Raw genomic sequence first — 24,155 nt, 5'->3', positions numbered from 1 at the left:
ACGTTGGTACGTCCCATGTGGAATCGAGTAGAAGGAGAAGTCCCTATCTGTGGGATGAAGACTTCTCCAGACATCAATTAAGCGCAAATCCTGGAGTTTCTTGTGAAGTCTACTAAGAAGTCTTTGTGTCACTCGGAATTTAGTTGAGGATGAGTCGATGGCTGGATCTAGCACTAGGTTTAAATCAGCCCCTAAGATAACCTGCCCTTCAGCAAAGAGTTTAAGAGTGTCTAAGGCTTGTAGGAGCCATTGTACAGGGGACTTGTTTGGGACATAAAAGTTAGCTAAGGTGAATTTTTGATCTGCTAGTAAGCCTTTGACTAATAAGAGGCGACCATCCGCATCTGCGTGTTGTTGTATCATGGTAAAGGGAATAGACTGATGGATCGCAATAGCTACTCCTTTGGAAGCAGAAACAGGTTGGACACTGTGAAACCAATGTGCAAACGGACGTTTTGGCATCCTTGGCATTTTCTTTTGGCGCAGGTGAGTTTCCTGCAGAAATACTATTTGGGAACCCATCTTCCTAAGAGCAAGCATAACTTGGCTGCGTTTCTGAGGTGAATTCAGACCCTTAACATTGAATGTTGCGACCTTTATGTCTGTCATCTTTGGGCGTGTCTTGTTTGTTTCTAGGCTGAAGATAAATTCTGTTTGGGCTGTTTATAAGACTCTTTATGGAACTGACGTGTGTGTCAAGAGGGGGGGGGTCAGGTAGAGGGTTGGTTGGAGAGGTTGAGAAAGATAAATAATAAAAAGAAAAGAAAGAGGGAAAGAAAAAGGGGAGAGAGAGGAGAAGAAGTAAAAGGAAGTAACAATCAGCAAATCAAACAGATACTGGAATCAAAACCAGTAGGTAAGCTATCTTAACAGAAGCTATCCGTCAACAGTTAGATAGCTAGGGGGTGAATGTAATTTTATAGTTAGCCAGGTACACCCTGATTTTTCTAAATATAAGCTTTTGGTACCCATTACGATTTCTCTGGGAGTATATAAATGGCCGGGTAAGGCCTTTATCGATTCTGGCTCAGCGGCCAGCTCTATTGACTCTGAGTATGCTGTAAGATTGGGTATTCCAATGTTTGCTTTACCAACTCCTAGCCATGTCATGGCTATTGATGCTACTTCTCTTATTGTTGGTAAGGTGAGCTCATGTACCTCAGAGATTTCTCTAACCGTGAGATGTTCCCTTTTTGTCCTGAATACCTACCGGCTGAGGTGGTATTAGGTTGCCTTGGCTCCGACTACATAACCCCACTATAGATTGGTCCAATGGGGAGTTGGTGAGATGGGGGCCTAAGTGTGACTCATGCTTGTCCGTGGTACAGGCTGGGGTCTCAGTAAAGTCAGATACTTTACCCACTGTTGTTAGGGAGTATTCTGATGTCTTCTCTTCACCAACCCCGGAGGTTCTACCCCCCCATAGACCTTATGATTGTACTATAGAGCTAGTAGAGGGGGCCAAGTTTCCTAAGGGGCGAATTTATAATCTTTCTAAGCCCGAACGCAAGGCCATGGAAGATTATATTAAGGAGGGCCTTAGTAAAGGGCATATTAGACCTTCTGTCTCTCCTATAGGGGCGGGGTTTTTATTCGTTAAGAAAAAAGATGGTGGTCTTAGGCCATGTATCGATTACCGGAGATTAAATAAAATCACTGTCCAGAATAGATACTTCCTCCCATTGATTCCGGATTTATTAACCAGGTTCTGGGGGCAACCTGGTTTTCCAAAATTGACCTGAAAGGGGCATACAATCTTATCTGAATCAAGGAGGGAGACGAATGGAAGACGGCGTTCAATACTCCGGTAGGACACTTTAAATATCAGGTGATGCCTTTTGGACTCAGCAATGCCCCAGCTGTGTTCCAAAACTTCATGAACGACATTCTTAGGGAGTTCTTAGGTAAATTTGTTATTGTCTATCTTGACGACATTTTGATATTCTCTCCTGACTTCAAATCCCATGTGTCTCATGTTAAACAAGTATTAGAGGTGTTGAGGGAGAATCAGCTATCCGCTAAGCAAGAGAAATGTGTCTTTGGTGTACAGGAGATTCTGTTTCTAGGGCATGTTCTGACTCCTCACGCCTTCAAGATGGATCCTGGTAAGGTGCTAGCAATTAAGGAATGGGTAAGACCTTCATCCTTAAAGGCGTTACGATTCTCAGGTTTCGCCAATTATTATCGTAAATTTATTATGAATTTTTCCGTAATTGCTAAACAGTTGACCGACCTTACTAAGAAAGGGGCGGATTTGGAGAATTGGTCTATTGAGGCAATTTCTTCATTTGAAAAATTATTCAGTAGCGCTCCCATTCTGATCCAGCCTGATCAGGAGAGACCTTTTATTGTGGAGGTGGATGCGTCCGAGGACGGCGCAGGAGCAGTCCTTTAACAAGGTCCTGCTAGCCTCACTAACCTGAGACCATGTGCCTTCTTCTCCAGGAAATTCTCTCCCACGGAGAGAAACTACGACATAGGGAATAGGGAGCTGCTTGCCATTAAATGGGCATTTGAGGAGTGGAGGCATTTTCTGGAGGGGGCAAGGCATTGTGTAACTGTTGTCACTGACCATAAAAACCTTATGTTTCTTGAGTCTGCTAAGAGGTTGAATCCCCGTCAAGCCAGATGGGCTCTGTTTTTTACTCGTTTTGATTTTTCCATTACGTTCAGGCCGGGAAGTAAAAATGTGAAGGCGGACGCATTATCTCGGAGCTTCCATGCTTTTCAACCTACTGAGGTACCACCCAAATCCATCCTACCAGCAAAAATCTTCATAGCAGCTCTAACCCAGGATATCTCGGCTCGCATTAGGTCTGAACAACATCTGGCACCGGTATCCACCCCAACAGATAAGTTGTTTGTTCCCGTACAATTTAGTCTCCAGCTGTTGGGTGAGTATGATGATTCTGCCTTTTGTGGACATCCGAGTGTTGGGGGCACTAAGGATCTGGTTTCTAGATCTTATTGGTGGCCCACTCTAACTAGGGATGTCAAGTCCTACGTGTCAGCCTGTGAGGTTTGTGCCAGGTCCAAGACACCTAGGACTCGCCCTGCTGGTAACCTACGACCCCTACCCATTCCCAGTAGACCCTGGTCCCATATCTCGATGGACTTTATAACTGACCTACCGCCGGCGGAGGGTAAGACTGTAGTTTGGGTAGTGGTCGATAGGTTTAGCAAGATGGTCCATTTCATTCCCCTGGCTAAACTTCCTAATGCCAAAACCCTGGCATCTATTTTTTTTAAAGAAATTGTTTGATTGCATGGTATCCCAGAAAATATTGTTTCTGACAGGGGTGTGCAGTTTGTGTCCAAATTCTGGAGGGCCTTCTGTAAAAAATATCAAATTTCATTGTCTTTTTCTTCTGCCTACCACCCTGAGAGTAATGGGCAGACTGAACGACTTAATCAGTCTGTGGAACAATTCTTGAGGTTGTATGTGGCTGATGACCAGCAATTATGGGTGAAATTTCTTCCACTGGCTGAATTTGCTTTGAATAACCGTGTCAATTCTGCTGGGGTTTTACCTTTCTTTTGTAACCATGGTTTCCATCCCCGTTTTCATTCTGGGTCATCAGCCTCCTCCTCTAACCCTGAGGCGGATAGGCTCTCCTCTGAACTGTGCACAGTTTGGGCCCGGGTTCAATCGAACTTAGAAAAGGCTCAAAGTTCTCAGAAACTCAAGGCCGATAGGGGGGTGAATTTTCAGATTGGGGATAAGGTATGGTTGCCCTCCAAGAATCTCTCTCTTAAGGTAGATTCTAAAAAGTTTGCTCCTCGTTTTATTGGACCATATAAGATCACAGAGGTGATTAACCCGGTATCATTTAGGTTGGAGCTGCCCGAGTCATTCCACATTCATAATGTGTTCCATAAATCTCTACTTAAAAAATATGTTGAACCGGTAGTACCATTGAAAGCCTCGCCTCCACCGGTTCTTGTTAATGATGCTATCGAGTATGTGGTGTCTAAAATAGTGGATGTCAGGAAGGTGCATGATTCCTTGCAGTACCTGATTCACTGGAAGGGGTATGGACCTGAAGAGAGATCTTGGGTACCTGCCAGGGAGATTCATGCTCCTAGACTTGTTTGAAAATTTCATTTAGAACACCCTGAAAGGCCATCGCCTGCAGTCTTGGGTCCGGTGGCCCTCGTAAAAGGGGGGGTACTGTAACGGGGTTCCGAAGGTGCACTCGGTCTCCCATTAGCCGCAGACCTGCTGCTTAGCTTCGGGAGCGACGATCTGTACTTGACCTTGTTCCCAGGGCGGTTTTGCTAGCTGGGAGGTTCCCTGCTCCTAAGTCTGCCTTGAGCGCCGAGCTGATCACTCGGTGCTCGACTGGTTGGTCCGTCGGTCATGTGACGCTGGCCACGTCACATGACCCTCACTCCCTACTATAAATACAGGCAGCCTGCTGGCCACAGGTTGCCTGTTAATTTAGGTTCCACCTGTGATGTTGTATTTCCTGGCGTACTTACCTCCTGCTGTTTCCTGGCGATCCTCTGCTTGCTCCTTGTGTACTTTCCTGCTCTCCTGGTATTCTGACCCCGGCCTCCTCCTGACGATCCTCTGCTTACTCCTTTGGTACTTCACGACTCTCCTGGTATTTATGACCCCGGCTTCTCCTGACTATTCTCTGCTTGCTCCATTTGCACTTTGTAGCTTTTCTGGTATTGACTCTGTCCGTTCACGTTCTGTTGTTTGTCTGTCTGTCATCACTGCACTAAGCTCAAGCTAGGGATTGCCGTCCAGTTGTCCCCTGTCATTAGGACTCGTGAGGCAAGTAGGCAGGGCCAGGGGTAAGGGTGGAGCGCAGTGGTCACTTCCCTCCCCCCTGTGTGTGCGTGTACGCGACCGTTACACCATTGTACTCTTGGGTACTTTCAGTGGAGAACACACAGAGAGAATGCACCAAACAGATAAAACACTGACTATGCTGGCAAGACATAAGTAAAGGTATTAAAAGCTGAGACTTTTGCCAATATGTTCCAGTCATGGAGATATCGGAGCCCACATGCACCACGTCACGGTTTCTCAGCATAGCAAGGGGTCCTAACCACTGCTCTGACTATGGTGTGAACACGGTCTGGGGATGATATAATTCAGCTCACAGCCAAGCTCCCCACAATTGCCCAGCATAAATGCTGTGGTTGTACAATGTGGATGAAGCCAGGCCGTGAGCCACACCCACACCAGACCATGTGAGGGAGGTTACCAGGTGCAAAAAAGTGCTAGAGTGCCAAATAAAGGCAAACACACTCAAATCTATCAAGACAGAAAATGAAAAACAAAAAATTTTTTAGTGGCAATCATCCACATTGTACAACCACAGCATTTATGCTGGGCAATTGTGGGGAGCTTGGCTGTGAGCTGAATTATATCATCCCCAGACCGTGTTCACACCATAGTCAGAGCAGTGGTTAGGACCCCTTGCTATGCTGAGAAACTGTGACGTGGTGCATGTGGGCTCCGATATCTCCATGACTGGAACATATTGGCAAAAGTCTCAGCTTTTAATACCTTTACTTATGTCTTGCCAGCATAGTCAGTGTTTTATCTGTTTGGTGCATTCTCTCTGTGTGTTCTCTATGATTGCTACATTCTGTGTAGTTTGCTCTTGTGGTGCATGTGGACCGCGTCGATATCCTCCATTGCATGCATATTTTGCTGGGGTTAGTCGATTACTGCGGTCCACATGCGGTCGGGCTGCTCCCCTAACTAAAGACACGCTACAGTGTCATGGGCTGAGCAGCTCCTCCAGAATTGCCACAAAATTTTTTTGTTTTTCACTTTCAGTGGAGCAGAATTTTTTGTGACCTTCACACAATCCTGCCACTGAGCTCTACAGGCAGTTCTTTCCTCCTCACAGTTTGAATTTACCACAGGTGGACTCCAATCTAGGTGTATAAAGATCTCAAAGATGATTAAGAGAAATGATAGGCCCTCAGAGCAAAATTTAAACTTCATTTCAGAGTCCATTTATGCCAGAAAAGTGGCATAAAAGAAAATAAATGTACCAGACCTGCTGACCCCACCTTTTTCTTTGAAAGTGGCGAGAGTGGTGTAGCAAGGGCACTTGTGAAAAAATTGCTATTTTTTTTCCCGCCAGAAAACTGGTATTGGAGTAATGAGAAATTCCCTCATGGTTCCAGAAGTTTTGTGGTTTGTTGAGATGCAACTTTGCAAACCTAAGCCGTGCTGCCATGTTCTTTCTAGAAAGAGGTTTCCCTCTGTCAACCCTTCCAAATAATCCACACTTGTTTAGTCTTTTCTTACTGTACTGTCATAAACGTAAAAATTTATCATGCCAACTGAGGCCTGTATAGTCTCAGATGTAGATCTTGGGTATTTTGCAATTTCTCTTAGCATTGCATGTACTGACTTTAGGGTGAATTTGCTGGGATGTCCATTCCTGGGAACATTGTCAACTGTCCTGAATGTTTTGCAGTTGAGAATAAGCTTCATCACTGTAAAAATATGGACTTCAAATTTTTAGAAATGGCCTTATAACCCTTCCCAGATTGATGAGCAGCAACAATTGATTATATAATATTATTGTTGATGCGTTTCCTCCTTGCCATTGTGTTAACACATGGCCGAATGCTCCAGACCAACAAACTGCCAAAATGTCTGTTTTTATACAGGTGTTCACACTTGCTGATGAACATTTGATTAGCAGCATTTGGCTGCTACTTACCCTTTTCACACACAGCTTGTGCATTTTGGCCTAGTTTCTGTTAAGTAATGTCACAGTGTACTTTGTCAAGTGTTGTTGTTCATCTTAGGTTGTATTTACCCGATTTAACACCTTCTAAGGAACTGTTATTTTTTTTACATTATGTCCTGTACATAAAACTATGGAATTCAAAGAGGGTGTACTACGTTTTTCTCATGACTGTATATATACAATATCCAAGTGTTTTTGCTGTGACAGTGTGCACTAATAACTGTCATTCAAAAACAGGAATGGAGCCAAGCAAGGCCAGTGAGAGTAAGAATAGCAGGAGTAATACATGGTGGCCCAGATTTACTATAAAGTAGCATCTAGTGTTTTACACCGTTTTTTTTCATCATGTTTCACATGGATGCATGGGATGAAATGAAAAAAAAAAATCTAAAGATAAGTAAAACAAGTAAAAGAAATGGCTTAAAGGAGTTGACCACCTTTAAGATATTGATAACCTAATGTCTTCTACGGCCACTACACAGTGGATGGAATCTTTCTGCTTCTGGCTCCATCCATGGCAGGTCCTGCAAACAGCTAATCTCCGATACTGATGGCCGATCTGGAGGATAGGTCATCACTCATCAATATCTACAGCAGAAAGTGGACAACCGCTTTAAACTTTTAAAGGGGTTGGCCACTTTCTGGTTGCTGTAAGATGACTATATTACACTTACCAATACAGCCTTTGTTGATAATCTGTGTTGTTCGCTCTATTCTAATGCTTGTTAGGCAAATCTTCTGTGCTGTCCACATAGATGTCCTGTCCATAAGATGGCCGTTGATGGAGGGTCATGTGACCAGACACATGACACAGCCTCCTTTATTCAGATTGCACCTGCACTAAACTCTCAATTTGGCAAATGCCATGTATTAAAACAAAGACATCCCATGGAGGTGATTTGCCTGGTTACATGATTTCCCATTAGCAGCCATTTTATGGACAAGACCTCTGTGAGGGCAACATAAGGCTACTTTCACACTCACGTTTTGGGCGGATCCGTCGTGGATCTGCAAAAACAAACCTGTTACAATAATACAACCGCCTGCATCCGTCATGAACGGATCCATTTGTATTATCTGTAAGATAGCCAAGACAGATCCGTCATGAACTCCATTGAAAGTCAATGGGAGACGGATCCGTTTTGTATTGTGCCAGATTATGTCAGAGAAAACTGATCCGTCCTAACACACAATGTAAGTCAATGGGGACGGCTCAGTTTCGTCAAGCGGAATAGTGACTGATCAGAGTCAAACCGATGCATTCTGAGCGGATCCTTTTCCATTCAGAATGAATTAGGGCAAAACGGATCCGTTTTAGACCGCTTGTAAGAGCCCTGAACGGATCTCGCAAACGGAAAGCCAAAACGTCAGTGTGAAAGTAGTCTGAAAGACTTGGCAAACAAAAAATGACAGATAATTTCAACAAAGGTTATGTTACTAAATGCCATATAATCCTCTTACAAATACATTGGTCGACAGTAGCCAGAAAGTGGCCAACCCCTTTAAAACCGCCAGACGTATCATACAACCTGAGCCACTACAATCATTTTGGCACATTTACCGGCTCCTGTCGGGATATCTTACCCTGTCTGACTCGGCGCAAAAAGTCACATTTCAGCCCACGCTTCCTTTTCAGCTAAGCCAAGCCTCTTTGCTGAGCACGGTGAGAAAACCGGGGGAAAACAAATGAAATCTCTCAAAAAAAATTGTTTTTGCTGCCAATAGTAACTGATTACAGCACAGTTTAGGCTACTTTCACACTGGTGTTTTGGCTTTCCATTTATGAGATCTGTTCAGGGCTCTCACAAGCGGTCCAATACGGATCAGTTTTGCACTAATGCATTCAGAATGGAAAAGGATCCGCTCAGAATGCATCAGTTTGCCTCCGATCAGTCTCCATTCCGCCTTGGAGGCGGACAACAAAACACTGCTTGCAGCAGTTTTGGTGTCCGTCTGATGAAACTGAGCCAAATGGATCCGTCCTGGCACATTATGTAAGTCAATGAGGACTGATCCGTTTTCACTGACACAATAAAAAAACGGATCCGTCCTCCATTGACTTTCAATGGAGTTCATGACTGATCCGTCTTGGCTATGTTACAGAAAATAAAAACGGATCCATACTGAACGGATGCAGACGGTTGTATTATCTCAACAGAAGCATTTGTGCAGATCCATGACGGATCCGCACCAAACGCGAGTGTGAAAGTAGCCTTACATTTCTTAGGGCTTGTTCACATGGCAGATAATTCTGCTGCGTATACAGAAGCAGAACCTGCCACAGTTTCTGAAGTTGACCCACTTGCATCTTATCTCCACTGAGTGGAGCTGAGTGGACATCTGCCACGGCTCCAAGTGACAGCTGCCCGCACACCACGCCAAGGGGGGACTTGCCCTTCTTGGTGTGGTCTCAGCTTTAAAGTGTCAGCCAGCAAACTGCAGCGCTGCTGCTCACTGAAAACAATGGGAGGCAGATGCCAAGCCGAAATTCTGATGGCAGATTTTACCATGTGAATGGGCCCATATTGTGCCCGTGACAAATAAAAGCTCTGCTGTGATTGGTTTCTATAGGCAACAATGCATTTGTCTTTTACAGTTTTGTGCCACATTTTTTTTTGCCAAAGTCAAAGTGCAAACATAGTGGTAATCAGAGCCACAGTGTGTGAGATAGGAAGATTAGATTGTAAGTTCCTGGGGACAGGGATGGTGGGTGTGATACATTGTGTGTGAAGCCTTTGTCGTTGGTACATACAGCAGGGATTGCCCATCGCAGTCAATTTCATATTCATTCAATATGGGGAGAAGGAGGATCTGACGGGTACAGGGCCAGGTACATAATGATCTGGTGCTAAGCGGCCGCAGGTGCCCTCCTGAACTCAACTGTATTACTGTCCTAATGATGGCGATACAGCTGAATACTGTGGTGAGGGCAGCAGTATTTCGTGCTGTCCTGCGGTATTCGCTGGGGCGGTATTCTGCACTGCACTACAATATTGTGGCCCCGCCTACTTGTTTTGGCCGTCTTCTGTCAGTTTGAACCCACACGGGACTAGAGGTGTATAATGTCTATGGGAGGAGAGATGGTTTGTACTTGTAGTCATCAGCGAGAGGAGGTGGAGAGTGGTCATGGAGGTCAGGGTAGAAATGTCAAAACTAAAGCCTTCAGCCATTTCCATCTTCCTCAAACCCTCCAGCTCTCTTCACAGAAATAAAACCTTCAAAATCTTTAGAGAAAAATCCAAACCGAGAGTCCAGAGGTATGCTTGAAACAGGACACCTGATGTAGGGGAGACATCAGGAGGCTCTGCTCCTGGCACTGGGGATGACATGAGGAGAATGCAGATTCTGGCATTTGGGGGGGACAAGTAGGTTGACTGTTTCTAATATTGCGGGTGACATGAGATGGCTCCCCCTCAGGTTTTATGGGTGACGTTAGCAGGCTCTAGTACTGGAGGGGGTGACATGTGGCTCTGATTCTGATATTGGTGTGACAGTAGGGGACTCTGTTCCTGGTACAGAGGGTGGCATCATGTGGGCTATTGATGGTATTAGGGGTGACATGAGAGGGCTCTGCTTCTGATACTGGAGGTGTTTAGGGGCTCTTCTAGTATTCTAGGCAACCTAAAAAGCTCTACTCCTGGTGGTGAGAAGAGGAGGCACTGCTCCTGGTATTAGGGGGTCACATGAAGGGACCCTGCTCCGATTATTAGGGGGTGACGTAAAGGGACCCTGCTCCTGGTATTAGGGGGTGACGTGAAGGGACCCTGCTCCTGGTATTAGGGGGTGACGTGAAGGGACCCTGCTCCTGGTATTAGGGGGTGACGTGAAGGGACCCTGCTCCTGGTATTAGGGGATGACGTGAAGGGACCCTGCTCCTGGTGGTAAGAAGAGGAGGCACTGCTCCTGGTATTAGGGGGTGATGTGAAGGGACTCTGGTCCTAGTATTAGGGGGTGACATGAGTATTAGGGGGTGAAGTAAGCGACCCTGCTCCGAGTATTAGGGGGTGAAGTAAGCGACCCTGCTCCTATTATTAGGGGGTGAAGTAAGCAACCCTGCTCCTATTATTAGGGGGTGACATGAAGGGACCCTGCTCCTGGTATTAGGGGGTGACATGAAGGGACCCTGCTCCTGGTATTAGGAGGTGACATGAAGGGACCCTGCTCCTGGTATTAGGAGGTGACATGAAGGGACCCTGCTCCTGGTATTAGGGGGTGACATGAAGGGACTCTGCTCCTGGTATTAGGAAGTGACGTGAAGGAACCCTGCTCCTGGTATTAGGGGGTGACATGAAGGGACTCTGGTCCTGGTATTAGGGGGTGACGTGAAGGGGCCCTGCTCCTGGTGGTAAAAAGAGGAGGCACTGCTCCTGGTATTAGGGGGTGCCATGAAGGGACTCTGCTCCTGGTATTAGGGGGTGACATGAAGCGACTCTGGTCCTGGTATTAGGGGGTGACGTGAAGGGACTCTGCTCCTGGTATTAGGGAGTGACATGAAGGGACTCTGCCCCTGGTATTAGGGGGTGCCATGAAGAGACTCTGCTCTTGGTATTAGGGGGTGCCATGAAGGGACTCTGCTCCTGGTATTAGGGGGTGCCATGAAGGGACTCTGCTCCTGGTATTAGGGGATGACATGAAGGGACTCTGCTCCTGGTATTAGGGGATGACATGAAGGGACTCTGCTCCTGGTATTAGGGGATGACATGAAGGGACTCTGCTCCTGGTATTAGGGGGTGCCATGAAGGGACTCTGCTCCTGGTATTAGGGGGTGACATGAAGGGACTCTGCTCCTGGTATTAGGGGGTGCCATGAAGGGACTCTGCTCCTGGTATTAGGGGGTGCCATGAAGGGACTCTGCTCCTGGTATTAGGGGGTGACATGAAGGGACTCTGCTCCTGGTATTAGGGGATGACATGAAGGGACTCTGCTCCTGGTATTAGGGGATGACATGAAGGGACTCTGCTCCTGGTATTAGGGGCTGCCATGAAGGGACTCTGCTCCTGGTATTAGGGGGTGCCATGAAGGGACTCTGCTCCTGGTATTAGGGGGTGCCATGAAGGGACTCTGCTCCTGGTATTAGGAGGTGCCATGAAGGGACTCTGCTCCTGGTATTAGGGGGTGACACTTGGGACTCCTGGTGCTGAGGAGGCTAAATGCACCTGGTGTGGTACACAAGGACAATACTGAGGTATGAGACCACTCCACCTGTCTACCTCTGCCAAGGACCGGCCTCCATCATATGAATAGTCGGGAGTGGGTGACGTGGGGCTCAGAACACGGCCCCCGCGCCACCTCAGGACTTTTACACTGACGTGACTGGTATCCGGGTCAATCACAGCCCCCTTATTCCCACTCACAGCACTGCCACCTGGACTGAAGTGCGGGTGCTATCAAAGAGTCACATCACGACCCCCGCACCCTCCTCTCACGGATCTGTCACCTCAGGATAGCGGGAAGGTGGGCACTCGATGGGGGAGTGGTTACGGTGCTCGCCCTCGCGACGCTGCTCTGTGATTGGCTGGCTACTGCCAGTGAGCAGGAGCGCGCGGCGCGGTTCATCCCAGCAGGCTGTGCGCGTGCCCGCTCCGTGACAGACATGGCGGCGGATCCGAGCTTGGACTGGGTCAGCTCCCTGCCCTGGGCGTGGGGCTACGGGATCACCGCGGCCGGCCGAGTCTTCTTTATCAAGTAACCGCGGGGCCTGGGGGGGGCCACACCTGTGTCACACACATCTCACAAAAATGTCACGTCTGTCTCATATCCATGTGTCTGCTCTCCCCACAGTGAGGAAGCCAAGAGCACAACCTGGCTGCACCCGGTGACCGGGGAGACCGTGCTGACCGGACACAGGAAGACCCCAGGTCAGTGCATCTGCAGGTGGCACACATGAGAAATCCTCACACCCCTGCCATTATGTATGCACACCCCATCTACAGTACGTGTAACTGCTGCGTGCAGTCATATTACTACTGTGTGCCCCCCTCTAATGTATATTACTGTGTGAATGTGTGCCCCCCTCTAATGTATATTACTGTGTGAATGTGTGCCCCCCTCTAATGTATATTACTGTGTGAATGTGTGCCCCCCTCTAATGTATATTACTGTGTGAATGTGTGCCCCCCTCTAATGTATATTACTGCGTGAATGTGTGCCCCCCTCTAATGTATATTACTGTGTGAATGTGTGCCCCCCTCTAATGTATATTACTGTGTGAATGTGTGCCCCCCTCTAATGTATATTACTGTGTGAATGTGTGCCCCCCTCTAATGTATATTACTGTGTGAATGTGTGCCCCCCTCTAATGTATATTACTGTGTGAATGTGTGCCCCCCTCTAATGTATATTACTGCGTGAATGTGTGCCCCCCTCTAATGTATATTACTGTGTGAATGTGTGCCCCCCTCTAATGTATATTACTGTGTGAATGTGTGCCCCCCTCTAATGTATATTACTGTGTGAATGTGTGCCCCCCTCTAATGTATATTACTGTGTGTGAATGTGTGCCCCCTCTAATGTATATTACTGTGTGAATGTGTGCCCCCCTCTAATGTATATTACTGTGTGCAGTCATATTACTACTGTGTGCCCCCTATGTATATTACTGTGTGCAGTCATATTACTACTGTGTGCACCCCTATGTATATTACTGTGTGCAGTCATATTACTACTGTGTGCACCCCTATGTATATTACTGTGTGCAGTCATATTACTACTGTGTGCCCCCTATGTATATTACTGTGTGCAGTCATATTACTACTGTGTGCACCCCTATGTATATTACTGTGTGCAGTCATATTACTACTGTGTGCCCCCCTCTAATGTATATTACTGTGTGTGAATGTGTGCCCCCCTCTAATGTATATTACTGTGTGTGAATGTGTGCCCCCCTCTAATGTATATTACTGTGTGTGAATGTGTGCCCCCCTCTAATGTATATTACTGTGTGTGAATGTGTGCCCCCTCTAATGTATATTCCTGTGTGCAATCATATTACTACTGTGCCCCTCTATGTATATTACTGTGTGCAAATTTGTGCCCCCCTATGTATATTAATGTGTGCCCCTCTATGTATATTACTGTGTGCAGTCATATTACTACTGTGTGCGAATGTGTGCCCCCCTCTAATGTATATTACTGTGTGAATGTGTGCCCCCCTCTAATGTATATTACTGTGTGAATGTGTGCCCCCCTCTAATGTATATTACTGTGTGTGAATGTGTGCCCCCCTCTAATGTATATTACTGTGTGTGAATGTGTGCCCCCCTCTAATGTATATTACTGTGTGTGAATGTGTGCCCCCCTCTAATGTATATTACTGTGTGTGAATGTGTGCCCCCCTCTAATGTATATTACTGTGTGTGAATGTGTGCCCCCCTCTAATGTATATTACTGTGTGTGAATGTGTGCCCCCCTCTAATGTATATTACTGTGTGTGAATGTGTGCCCCCTCTAATGTATATTACTGTGTGCAGTCGTATTACTGGTGTATGTAAATTAGTGCCCCCTCTAATGTATATTACTGTGTGCAGTCATATTACTACTGTGTGTATGTTTGCCCCCCAATGTATATCTACTGTGTACAGTCATAGTACAGCTCTCTATATAACTGTGCCCCCTCACGTGTGTATATACTGTGTACAGTCATAGTACAGCTCTCTATATAACTGTGTGCCCCCGCACGTGTGTATATACTGTGTACAGTCATAGTAAAGCTCTCTATATAACTGTGTGCCCCCTCACGTGTGTATATACTGTGTACAGTCATAGTAGAGCTCTCTATATAACTGTGTGCCCCCTCACATGTGTATATACTGTGTACAGTCATAGTACAGCTCTCTATATAACTGTGTGCCCCTCACATGTGTATATACTGTGTACAGTCATAGTACAGCTCTCTATATAACTGTGTGCCCCTCACATGTGTATATACTGTGTACAGTCATAGTACAGCTCTCTATATAACTGTGTGCCCCCTCACGTGTGTATATACTGTGTACAGTCATAGTAGAGCTCTCTATATAACTGTGTGCCCCCGCACGTGTGTATATACTGTGTACAGTCATAGTACAGCTCTCTATATAACTGTGTGCCCCTCACATGTGTATATACTGTGTACAGTCATAGTACAGCTCTCTATATAACTGTGTGCCCCCGCACGTGTGTATATACTGTGTACAGTCATAGTAAAGCTCTCTATATAACTGTGTGCCCCCTCACGTGTGTATATACTGTGTACAGTCATAGTACAGCTCTCTATATAACTGTGTGCCCCCTCACGTGTGTATATACTGTGTACAGTCATAGTACAGCTCTCTATATAACTGTGTGCCCCCGCACATGTGTATATACTGTGTACAGTCATAGTACAGCTCTATATATAACTGTGTGCCCCCGCACATGTGTATATACTGTGTACAGTCATAGTACAGCTCTCTATATAACTGTGTGCCCCCTCACGTGTGTATATACTGTGTACAGTCATAGTACAGCTCTCTATATAACTGTGTGCCCCCGCACATGTGTATATACTGTGTACACCCATAATGCAGTTGTCTATATTAATATGTGCTGTATATATACTCTATTATATGTACCAGCCAGTTGTGTCTTTACGGTGTACAGAATACAGGCCTCATACATGTACACGCTGTAGCCATACTTCAAATTTCTTTTTTCTGTTCCTAAACTGGAACAGATAAACAGTAATTACACCGCACATGTGATCCTAGTATTATACCGCCATGCAGTGACTTCCACTGACGGAATAAGGCTACTTTTACACTAGCGTTTCTGCCGGATCCGGCAGGGCTCAGTAACAACGCTTCCGTTACTGATAATACAACCGTCTGCATCCGTTATGAACGGATCTGGTTGTATTATCTTTAACATAGCCAAGACGGATCCGTCATGAACTCCATTGAAAGTCAATGGGGGATGGATCTGTTTTCTATTGTGTCACCATTGACTTGTATTGTGGGTCATGCCGGATCCGTCTTGCTCCGCATCCCAGCAAGCTGTGATTTGCTGTCTGGTCTGGGAACACAACCAAACGGAGCAAAATGCATTTTGGAGCACTCCGTTCTGTACAGTTCAGTTTTGTCCCCATTGACAATGAATGGGGACAAAACGGAAGTGTTTTTCTCTGGTGTTGAGCCCCTAAAATGGATCTCAATACCGGAAAATAGAAATGCTAGTGTGAAAGCATACTTATAGTGACGGATCCGTTTTTTTCCTTTTTGATTTCACACAACCGCATGCTAACGGAACAGATGTGCAAAATCAACACAGATCTGTTTAATTCCAGCCGGATCTCAATTAACAACACAAGTGTGAAAGTAGCCTAATAGAATAGTACTAATAGTGTCGTACACTGACGGAACAATACTAATAGTGACATATACTGAAGGAATAGTACTAAAAGTGCTGTACACTGACGGAACAGTACAAATAGCGTTGTACACTGACGGAACAGTACTAAAGCCTCATGCAGCCTTGAGATACCGGACTGACATTGCAGGAGAGCACACAATCATTGGTTGCTATGATGCCGTGCGCTCCTGCAATGCCAGTCCGGTACCTCACAGACTGTGTTCCACGGACGTCTGTACGAGGCTTAATAGTGATGTACACTGAAGGAATAGTGCTAATAGTGTTATACACTGACGGAACAGTACTAATAATAACACATACTGACTGAATGGTACTAATAGTGTTCTACACTGACAGAACAATGTGAATAGTGTTATGTGCTTACAGAATAGCACGAATAGTGTCATACATTGACGGAACAATTCTAATAGTGACGTAGACTGAAGGAATAGTACTAATAGTATTGTACACTGATGGAACAGTACTGATATGACGTATGCTGATGTAATAATACTAATAAGGTCGCACACTGACTAAGGCTGGGTTCACACCTGAGCGTTTTACAGCTCGTTCCTACGCGTTGTAAAACGCTCAACAAGGAGAAACCAATGCTTCCCTATCGGCATGGTTCTCACCTGGGCGTTTTACAGCGCGTACGATCGCGCTGTAAAACGCCCGACGCCCCAAGAAATACATGAGCTTCTTTGGGGCGTCTTGTCGCGCGTTCCCGTACATAGACTTTCGGGAACGCGCGACAATGGGCGTTCGCTTGTCTCTGTATGCGTGATTGCAAACGCCGGTACAATTGCGCATACAGAGCGCTCCATCGCGAATGCTCAGGTCTGAACCCAGCGTAAGCAGTACTGAGAGTGATGTAAACTGATGGAATATTAATAATGAAGTACACTGAAGGAGTATTACTAGCAGTGTTGTAAACTGAAGGAATGGTACTTATAGTGATGTACAGTGACGGAATAGTACTAATAATGTCGTACACTGACTGAATAATACTAATAGTGACATATGCTGACTGAATATTATTGGTGACGTCCACTGATGGAATAGTACTAGTAGTTTCGTACACTGACGGGATATTATTATTAGTGACGTCCACTGACTAATAGTGTTGTGCTCTGATGGAATAATAATAGCGCCAACATATTCCGCAGCGCTTTTTATAGTTCAGGGGTTCATGTATACACAGTCATAAATAACATGGCAACAGACCAGTCAATAAGAGGAAGGAGGGCCCTGCTCGCAAGAGCTTACAATCTATGAATAGTAATATCACCAGTGATGAGATTACTAGGGGGTTGATACCTTTTAATGGCTAACTGAAAGATGCCAAGATGGCTCGCTCCTGAGACCGCTGCTCTGGTCCTCAGGCCTGTGTATGGAAAGCTTGCAGGAATCTCCTATTTACTGGCTAACCCAGTACAATGTTATTTGTTACTTTACCACGGACGGAGTAGTAATAATGCTGCTGTATGCTGCACACTGATTACATAATATATATACAGTCATTTAGAACGGATTGGGCCTTGATGGCGCTTGGGTACCTTTTTAGAGATTTATTTTTTCTATCTACTGTGCAGATGCGCTCCCGCTCTGTAATACGCTGGTGGACGGGGGTTGCATGCTGTCTTCGTGGTTGTTCCTTTACTCTTTGGATCAAAACTAACGTGTCTGCCTCTTAGGCTACTTTCACACCAGCGTTTTCGCTGGATCCGTCATCTATCAGCGGAAACGCTTCGTTCTGATAATACAACCGTCTGCATCCGTTCTGAACGGATCCGGTTGTATTAACTCTAAAATAGCCATGACGGATCCGTCTCTAAAACCACTAAGTCAGTGGGGAACAGATCCGTTTTCTTTTGTGTCTCAGAAAACGGATCTGCCACCATTGACTTACATTGTGTGTTTTGCTCCGCACCACATTGCGTACAGAAAAACTCTGCTTGCAGCGTTATTCTGTCCGCAATGGGGATGCAGCCAAACGGAACGGAACGCGTTCTGGAGCACTCCGTTTCGTTCAGTTCCGTTTTGTCCCCATTGACAATGAATGGGGACAAAACTGAAGCGTTTGTCTCCGCTATTGAGATCCTATGACGCATCTCAATAGCGGAAAGGGAAAGTGCAGATGTAAAAGTAGCCTTACCTTTGTGTCACTGCTATATACTCCGAATTTTCACTAGGTGGTCCTCAGCTTCGAACGTGTGGCGGAAGCAAGCAATAGGACTGTAGCTTTTACTTTTCCAGTTGTCTAATGAGAGCAGCGATGTGATTGGCTGGTTTGATACGTGAGGCCCATGTAGGGAAATGTGATGTGTGGACCCCCCAGGAAAGAGATGGTGGCTGTGTATACAGTAGTGGTGGTGAATGTGATGTTGTGCAGGCCCCTGTGCCCTCACACAGACCGTTGTAAATATTTACTGGGTTCTGCGATGTTCTGCAGGATCCTTCTGTCTGGCTGAGCTCCAGGTCTCGGCTCACGCTCTCCGCTGGGCCTGTCCGGGTTTCTTGCCAATGTGAGCATCGCACTGTCTGTTACAGTGTGGGAATGAGCTGTCTGTGTAGACTGGCGCAGTCTGCCAGCACCATTGGCCCCTGTCTGCTTGCTCATATCTCTGTGGATAGTGTTTGTTGGTGATCCAGATGGCACGTTTGCCTCCACTATAAATAACAAGGAGCTGCCAGTGCAGGAAACCAGCAAGAGGCAGATCTGTGATTCTAGGGGTGCACAGCCTCAGGGGGCTGACCATACCCCCACATTCCACAGTTTTAGTCCTGCGTACTCCAGACCCCAGAACATCCCGCTGATAGTCTCTGTATTCTTTTTCAGATTTACCTACCGGCTGGGAGGAGGCGTACACGTTTGAAGGTGCCCGATACTACATCAAGTGAGTGCTGTCTGTAGTGGTTTATTTAAAGGGCCGGTGTCTTCTTTGTTTAGTTTTGAAACTTTCTAATAGACTGTGGGGCAGATTTTGCTAATCCCGTCTTATTTAGACAAACGATGTAAAACTGGCCCAAGCTCTGTCCGTGGAAAACTGATGATTTTCCTACCTCGCTGAATCTGGATAGTCTTTGACTGTGTTCAGTTTATCTGCCTTTACCATCTTTGTCACATTGGTATGTCATCCTTCTTTCATGTCAGTGAATAAAACTGAAGAATTAATTCACACCTAGCATCTCCTAGCGAAGCATCAGTCACAAACGAACTGTACATGGATGGTGGCCAAGTATGGTCACTTATCCCAGACCATCTGCTATCCTTTTGAGCTGAACTGACCGCACACGGCCATGTGAAACCCGCCTAATGGGTCAGTTTTCAGTCCTGGTGCTGTCCGTTCAGCACCTTACAGACAGTGGCTGATGCTGGATCATATATCTGGTGGACATTTAGACTGTCTGACTTATGTACCACCCACTGGTTGACTTGCGAGTTTTCAGGCACAAGCACATGTTGGGAATAGTCACCTCACCATTTACTTTGACCAGGCCCTGCTTTAAAGTTGCCCGACAGTTGTCTCCCAGTCCACATCCACCTTTGGTTTGACTTGTATGTGGTTTTCAATGGGGGAGAAAGGAAAAAACCTCTGCTAGACACCTCCGGTGGTGGCTTATTTCCTGGGAAAATAAGGATCTGGCAGAAAAATGTTCCCATTTCTTGTCTCCTCCGACATCGTCTATCGGTAGTTGGGAGCTCTCCATATACATTAGATGGTTGGCTGGTCCTACTGAAAACGGCGGCTTTGGTCGACCATACACTAATGTGCATGTGGCCTTACAGCTGAGGGCTGTTATTTGCTATTCCAGTAGTGTATCCAGATTGTATCATCTTCTGTACTTTAGAGTACCTTAGCATTAGGCTCCATTCATTTGGTCTGCATCCGATCTGCATTTTTTTTGCGAATTGGATGCAGACCTATTCATTTCAATGGGTCCGCAAAGAATCTGAATAGCACACCATATGCTGTCCGCATCCGTACATCCGTTCCACAAAAAAGATAGAATATGTCCTATTCTTGTCCATTTTGCGCACAAGAATATGCATTGTTACAATTGATCCGCAGAAGAAAAAAAAGGGATACAACACATATGTCACAAGGATGTCATCCATATAATTTGCAGACCGCAAAATACATACGTTCATGCGCCCTTATAAACAGGGCTTCATAGGATATGATTGCAGCCTTGTTTACTGACAGCAAGCGTGGAAATTCTTAAACATTGAAGCACAAACTACTAATTGCAGTATGTGTTACACTGTGATTATGCTTAAATGATGGGGCTGGCCCTTTAAGGTTCTTGCCATGTTGCAGTAAATCCGTCGCTTGTTGTCAGGGCCTGACGGTGCTTTTATGACATCTGGACAGTGTCCTAAAATACGGTGCCAGCTGTGATTCATCTGGGCGCAGTTAGCAGCAGATCTGTGGCGGTCGCACTCCTATGACAGGTCAGCGCTGGATGTGCTGAGATGCTGGAAAGAAGGGAAGTTGTTCAGCTAATGCTTTATGCATTGGAAACTTTTCAGATCCTTAAAGTTTTTCACATTTTATGTTTCGCCCTTGTGCTAAATAAAATTAAGAGTTTTCCCCATCATTCTGAAGTGGTTACCCCATTATGACAAAGTACAAAACAGAATGTTCAAAATCCTTCCTAATTTATTGAAAAGGAAAAACAAGTATTCAGACCCAGTCTCCTTGTCCCAGGCCCCCCCCAGCATGACCAGGGGATCTGGTTGAACACAGTCTGAGAATCCTTAGGGTCCATTCACACATCACATGTGTTTTGCGGATCCGCAAAACACGGACACCAGCAATGTGCATTACGCATTTTGCGGACCGCACATCACAGGCACTTTCATAGAAAATGCCTTTTCTTGTCCGAAATCACAGACAAGAATAGGACTTTCTATTTTATTTTTTTTGCGGAACAGTAGTGCGGATACACAAATGTGGACAGTACATTCTGGCCCCATTGAAAATGAATAGGTCCGTACCTGTTCCGGAGAGCGTCACAGCTAGGGAGAAGGTGAGTTTTATTTTTTTATTTTTTTTCTCCCACATAGAAAGACTCAGTCTCCTCCTCATTGCCCCAATGCTAAAATTAGCATACCAGGCGGGAGAATACAACGGGGGCCACAGCGGGCGAACAGATCGCCACCCAGAAAAAATAGTAAGTGCAGTTAGATCCCTGCACTATGCCCTACGTATCCTGATGGTTTATAATGTTTGGACCCATGAAAGGTCCTCTTTAAGAATTATGGAGGCCTCTATGCTTTTGGGAACTTTGAGTGCCACAAAAATGTTTTTAAACCCTTCTCCAGATCTGTGCATCCACACAATCCTGTCTCTGAGCTCTACAGGCAGTTCTTTCCTCTCATGGCTTGGTTTTTGCTCTGATATGCATTTTCCGTTGTGAGACCTCATATAGACAGGAGTGTATCTTTCCAAGTTATGTCCAATCAACTGAATCATGGCTGTGCAGATGGTAAGCCCAAATTCTGACTGGCATTTTATCATACTCCGACTCCAGCTCCTTCATAAATGGCCAATAATAAGTTTACTGTAGTGAAATGCTAATATTGGGCTTTTTACTTACTATCATGTAAGTAATCAGGCTGCTTAGAACTTGAACAATATTTATTGGAATGGGATTTCTGAAATTCTTGAAGTTTTCTAAACTCCTGTAAGTCAATAGGCAATGTGCTATCCACTTAGTGACTAGAAGCACTGTTATACACTTAATAATTTTAAGAAATGCATGAATTTGTCCTCAAAGATAGAAAAGCTATATATGTATGTCCTGGAGACGCAGAGAGCCATTTGCAAGTCTATATGGGAATAAAAAGAAACCTTTAAAGAGGACCTTTCACTAGAATAAAAAATCTAAACTAACTATACAGACATGGAGAGCAGCGCCCAGGGATCTCCCTGCACTTATTATTATACCTGGGCTCCGCTCCGTTCTCCCGGTATAGCCTCCGTTATCTTCATAGTTAGGCTCCACCCAGTTGAACCTGCCGGCGTCTCCTTCTCCCAGGCTGCAGCGCTGGCCAATCGCAGTGCTCATCTCATAGCCTGAGGGGCTTTTTTTTCTCTCAGGCTATGAGCTGAGCGCTGCGATTGGCCAGCGCTACAGCCTGGGAGTAGGAGACGCCGGCAGGTTCAACTGGGCGGAGCCTAACATATGAAGATACCGGAGGCTATACCGGGAGAACGGAGCGGCGCCCAGGGATAACAGTAAGTGCAGGGAGATCCCTGGGCGCCGCTCTCCATGTCTGTATAGTTAGTTTTTAGATTTTTTATTCTAGTGAAAGGTCCTCTTTAAATAGTGTAACTACTATAATCAGTACTTGCCTTAAAGGGGTTGTCTGGAAAGAACTAACTTCACAGGTGCCCGCAGCCTGCCTCCGCTATGGAAAGATGAATTCTTACCCGCTATTGGCTCCTGTTTCTCCATCTTCCGGCCCATGGCTTCTTTACTTCCTCTCGGGCATTGGGTTGATCATCTCAGCCAGTGACTGGAATCGGTGGTGATGTGTCCACAAGAGACACGTCACTGATGAAGACAGTTACTGGCTGCAGCAGAACAGATGATTAAGCACCTGCCAGGGAAGAATTAAACGAGCCGCGGACCGGGTGATGAACACTCGGGAGCCGGCAGGCAGGACCAGAGCTGTGGAGAGTGGGCAGGTAGGAATCTTTCCATAGCAGATGCAGGCTGCTCTGAAAAAATACTAATTCGCCGGACAGCACCTTTAATACTGTGTTCCTGTTCTGTTTCAGGCAATGTAGTAAACGGCCTTGAGGCAGCATGAAGATACCAAATATAAGGCCTCACGTGCACAAACGTATTTTGTTTCCATGTCCGTTCTGGTTTTATTACGGATAGGATGTGGAACCATTCCTTTCAATGGGTCCACAAAAAATGCGAACAGCACACCGTGTACTATTAACATCCGTATGTCCGTTCCGTAGCCCCGCAAAAAAATAGAACATGCCCTATTCTTGCTCGTTTTGTGGACAAGGATAGGCATTGTTGCAATGGATCCGCAAAAAAAAAGATGCAATACAGTTGCCAAATGGACCCCCTTCTTATTATTTTGATAACAATAGACCTTAAATTGATAGAACATAAAATATATGAATAATATTTCATAAAATAAATTAACATTTGTAAATGTCTCTAAATAAAAAAAATTAAGAAATGTATTCATATTATAGTGTTCCCTGTGCGCTAAAAATGACATGACCTCCTTATTCTGCGGTTCAATAAAAGTATGGCGAAAGCAAATTTGTATAGTTTTTATTTTGTTTTAATACTTAAAAAAATATATATCTTTACGCCGCCATTTTCTGACAGTCATAACTTTTTTGGGCGGGGCAATCTTTAGTTTTTTATTGGTGCCATTTGGCTTTTTGATCACTTTTATTAGTTTTTTTGGGGGGTGAACAAAAAATGGTGAATCATAGATTTTTTTTTTTATTGCTTCGGCAGCAGGAAAAATATTTGTATATTTTAATCTTTTGAGCATTTTGGGATTCCTGTATAAATTTTTTTTGATAATTTTTTTTTTTATATATATATATATATATATGTAAGATTCGGAAAGGGGCGATTTGAATTTGTTATATATTTAACTTTTTTTTTTTTTTTTTTTTTTCCTTTTTACTACTTTTAGGGGACTGGACTTATCCCATACACTGCAAAAGAATACTATTGCAGTCTATAGAATTCTCAGACACTGGCTGTTGAGCCATGCCTCGAGCGCGGCTTTATAGGCATTTAACCATGACAGGCCTGGGAACCTTCAGAGGCCCCAGGCTGTTATGGTAGCCGATCAGTGCCCCGTGCCTGCGGGGTGGCTCGTTTCGACACATGACCGCTGCAGACAATTATAGCAGCGCTGCCCCCTGTACTCTGTTCCCATCTGTATAACTGGCCCCTCTATTCTTCTGTCCCCATCTGTATCGCTTGCTCCTCTACTCTCCTGTCCCCACCTGTATCGCTTGCTCCTCTACTCTCCTGTCCCCACCTGTATCGCTTGCT

The 24,155-nt window shown here is 45.4% G+C and overlaps 1 protein-coding gene across 9 annotated transcripts in view; it reads left to right on the top strand.

Annotated features, from left to right (window-relative positions):
- The first annotated feature begins 12,278 nt into the window (after positions 1-12,278).
- Positions 12,279-24,155, top strand: part of PLEKHA5 (pleckstrin homology domain containing A5) — a 90,636-nt gene continuing 78,759 nt past the window's right edge. For 7 of the 9 annotated variants that reach the window (XM_044281498.1, XM_044281496.1, XM_044281494.1 and 4 more), the window contains exons 1-3: positions 12,279-12,416; positions 12,513-12,589; positions 18,940-18,997. In XM_044281498.1, the coding sequence (XP_044137433.1) occupies positions 12,325-12,416; positions 12,513-12,589; positions 18,940-18,997 (227 nt within the window). In that variant the 5' untranslated portion in view covers positions 12,279-12,324. Of the gene's footprint in view, positions 12,417-12,512; positions 12,664-18,939; positions 18,998-22,891; positions 23,248-24,155 lie in introns of those variants that run through there. The other 2 variants (XM_044281502.1, XM_044281495.1) reach the window with 2 other exon arrangements.

This window comes from Bufo gargarizans, chromosome 2 (assembly GCF_014858855.1).
Source record: "Bufo gargarizans isolate SCDJY-AF-19 chromosome 2, ASM1485885v1, whole genome shotgun sequence".
Lineage (NCBI taxonomy): Eukaryota > Metazoa > Chordata > Amphibia > Anura > Bufonidae > Bufo > Bufo gargarizans.
The sequence above is the reverse complement of the archived record's forward strand: the minus strand, read 5'-3'. Positions and strand labels throughout refer to the sequence as shown.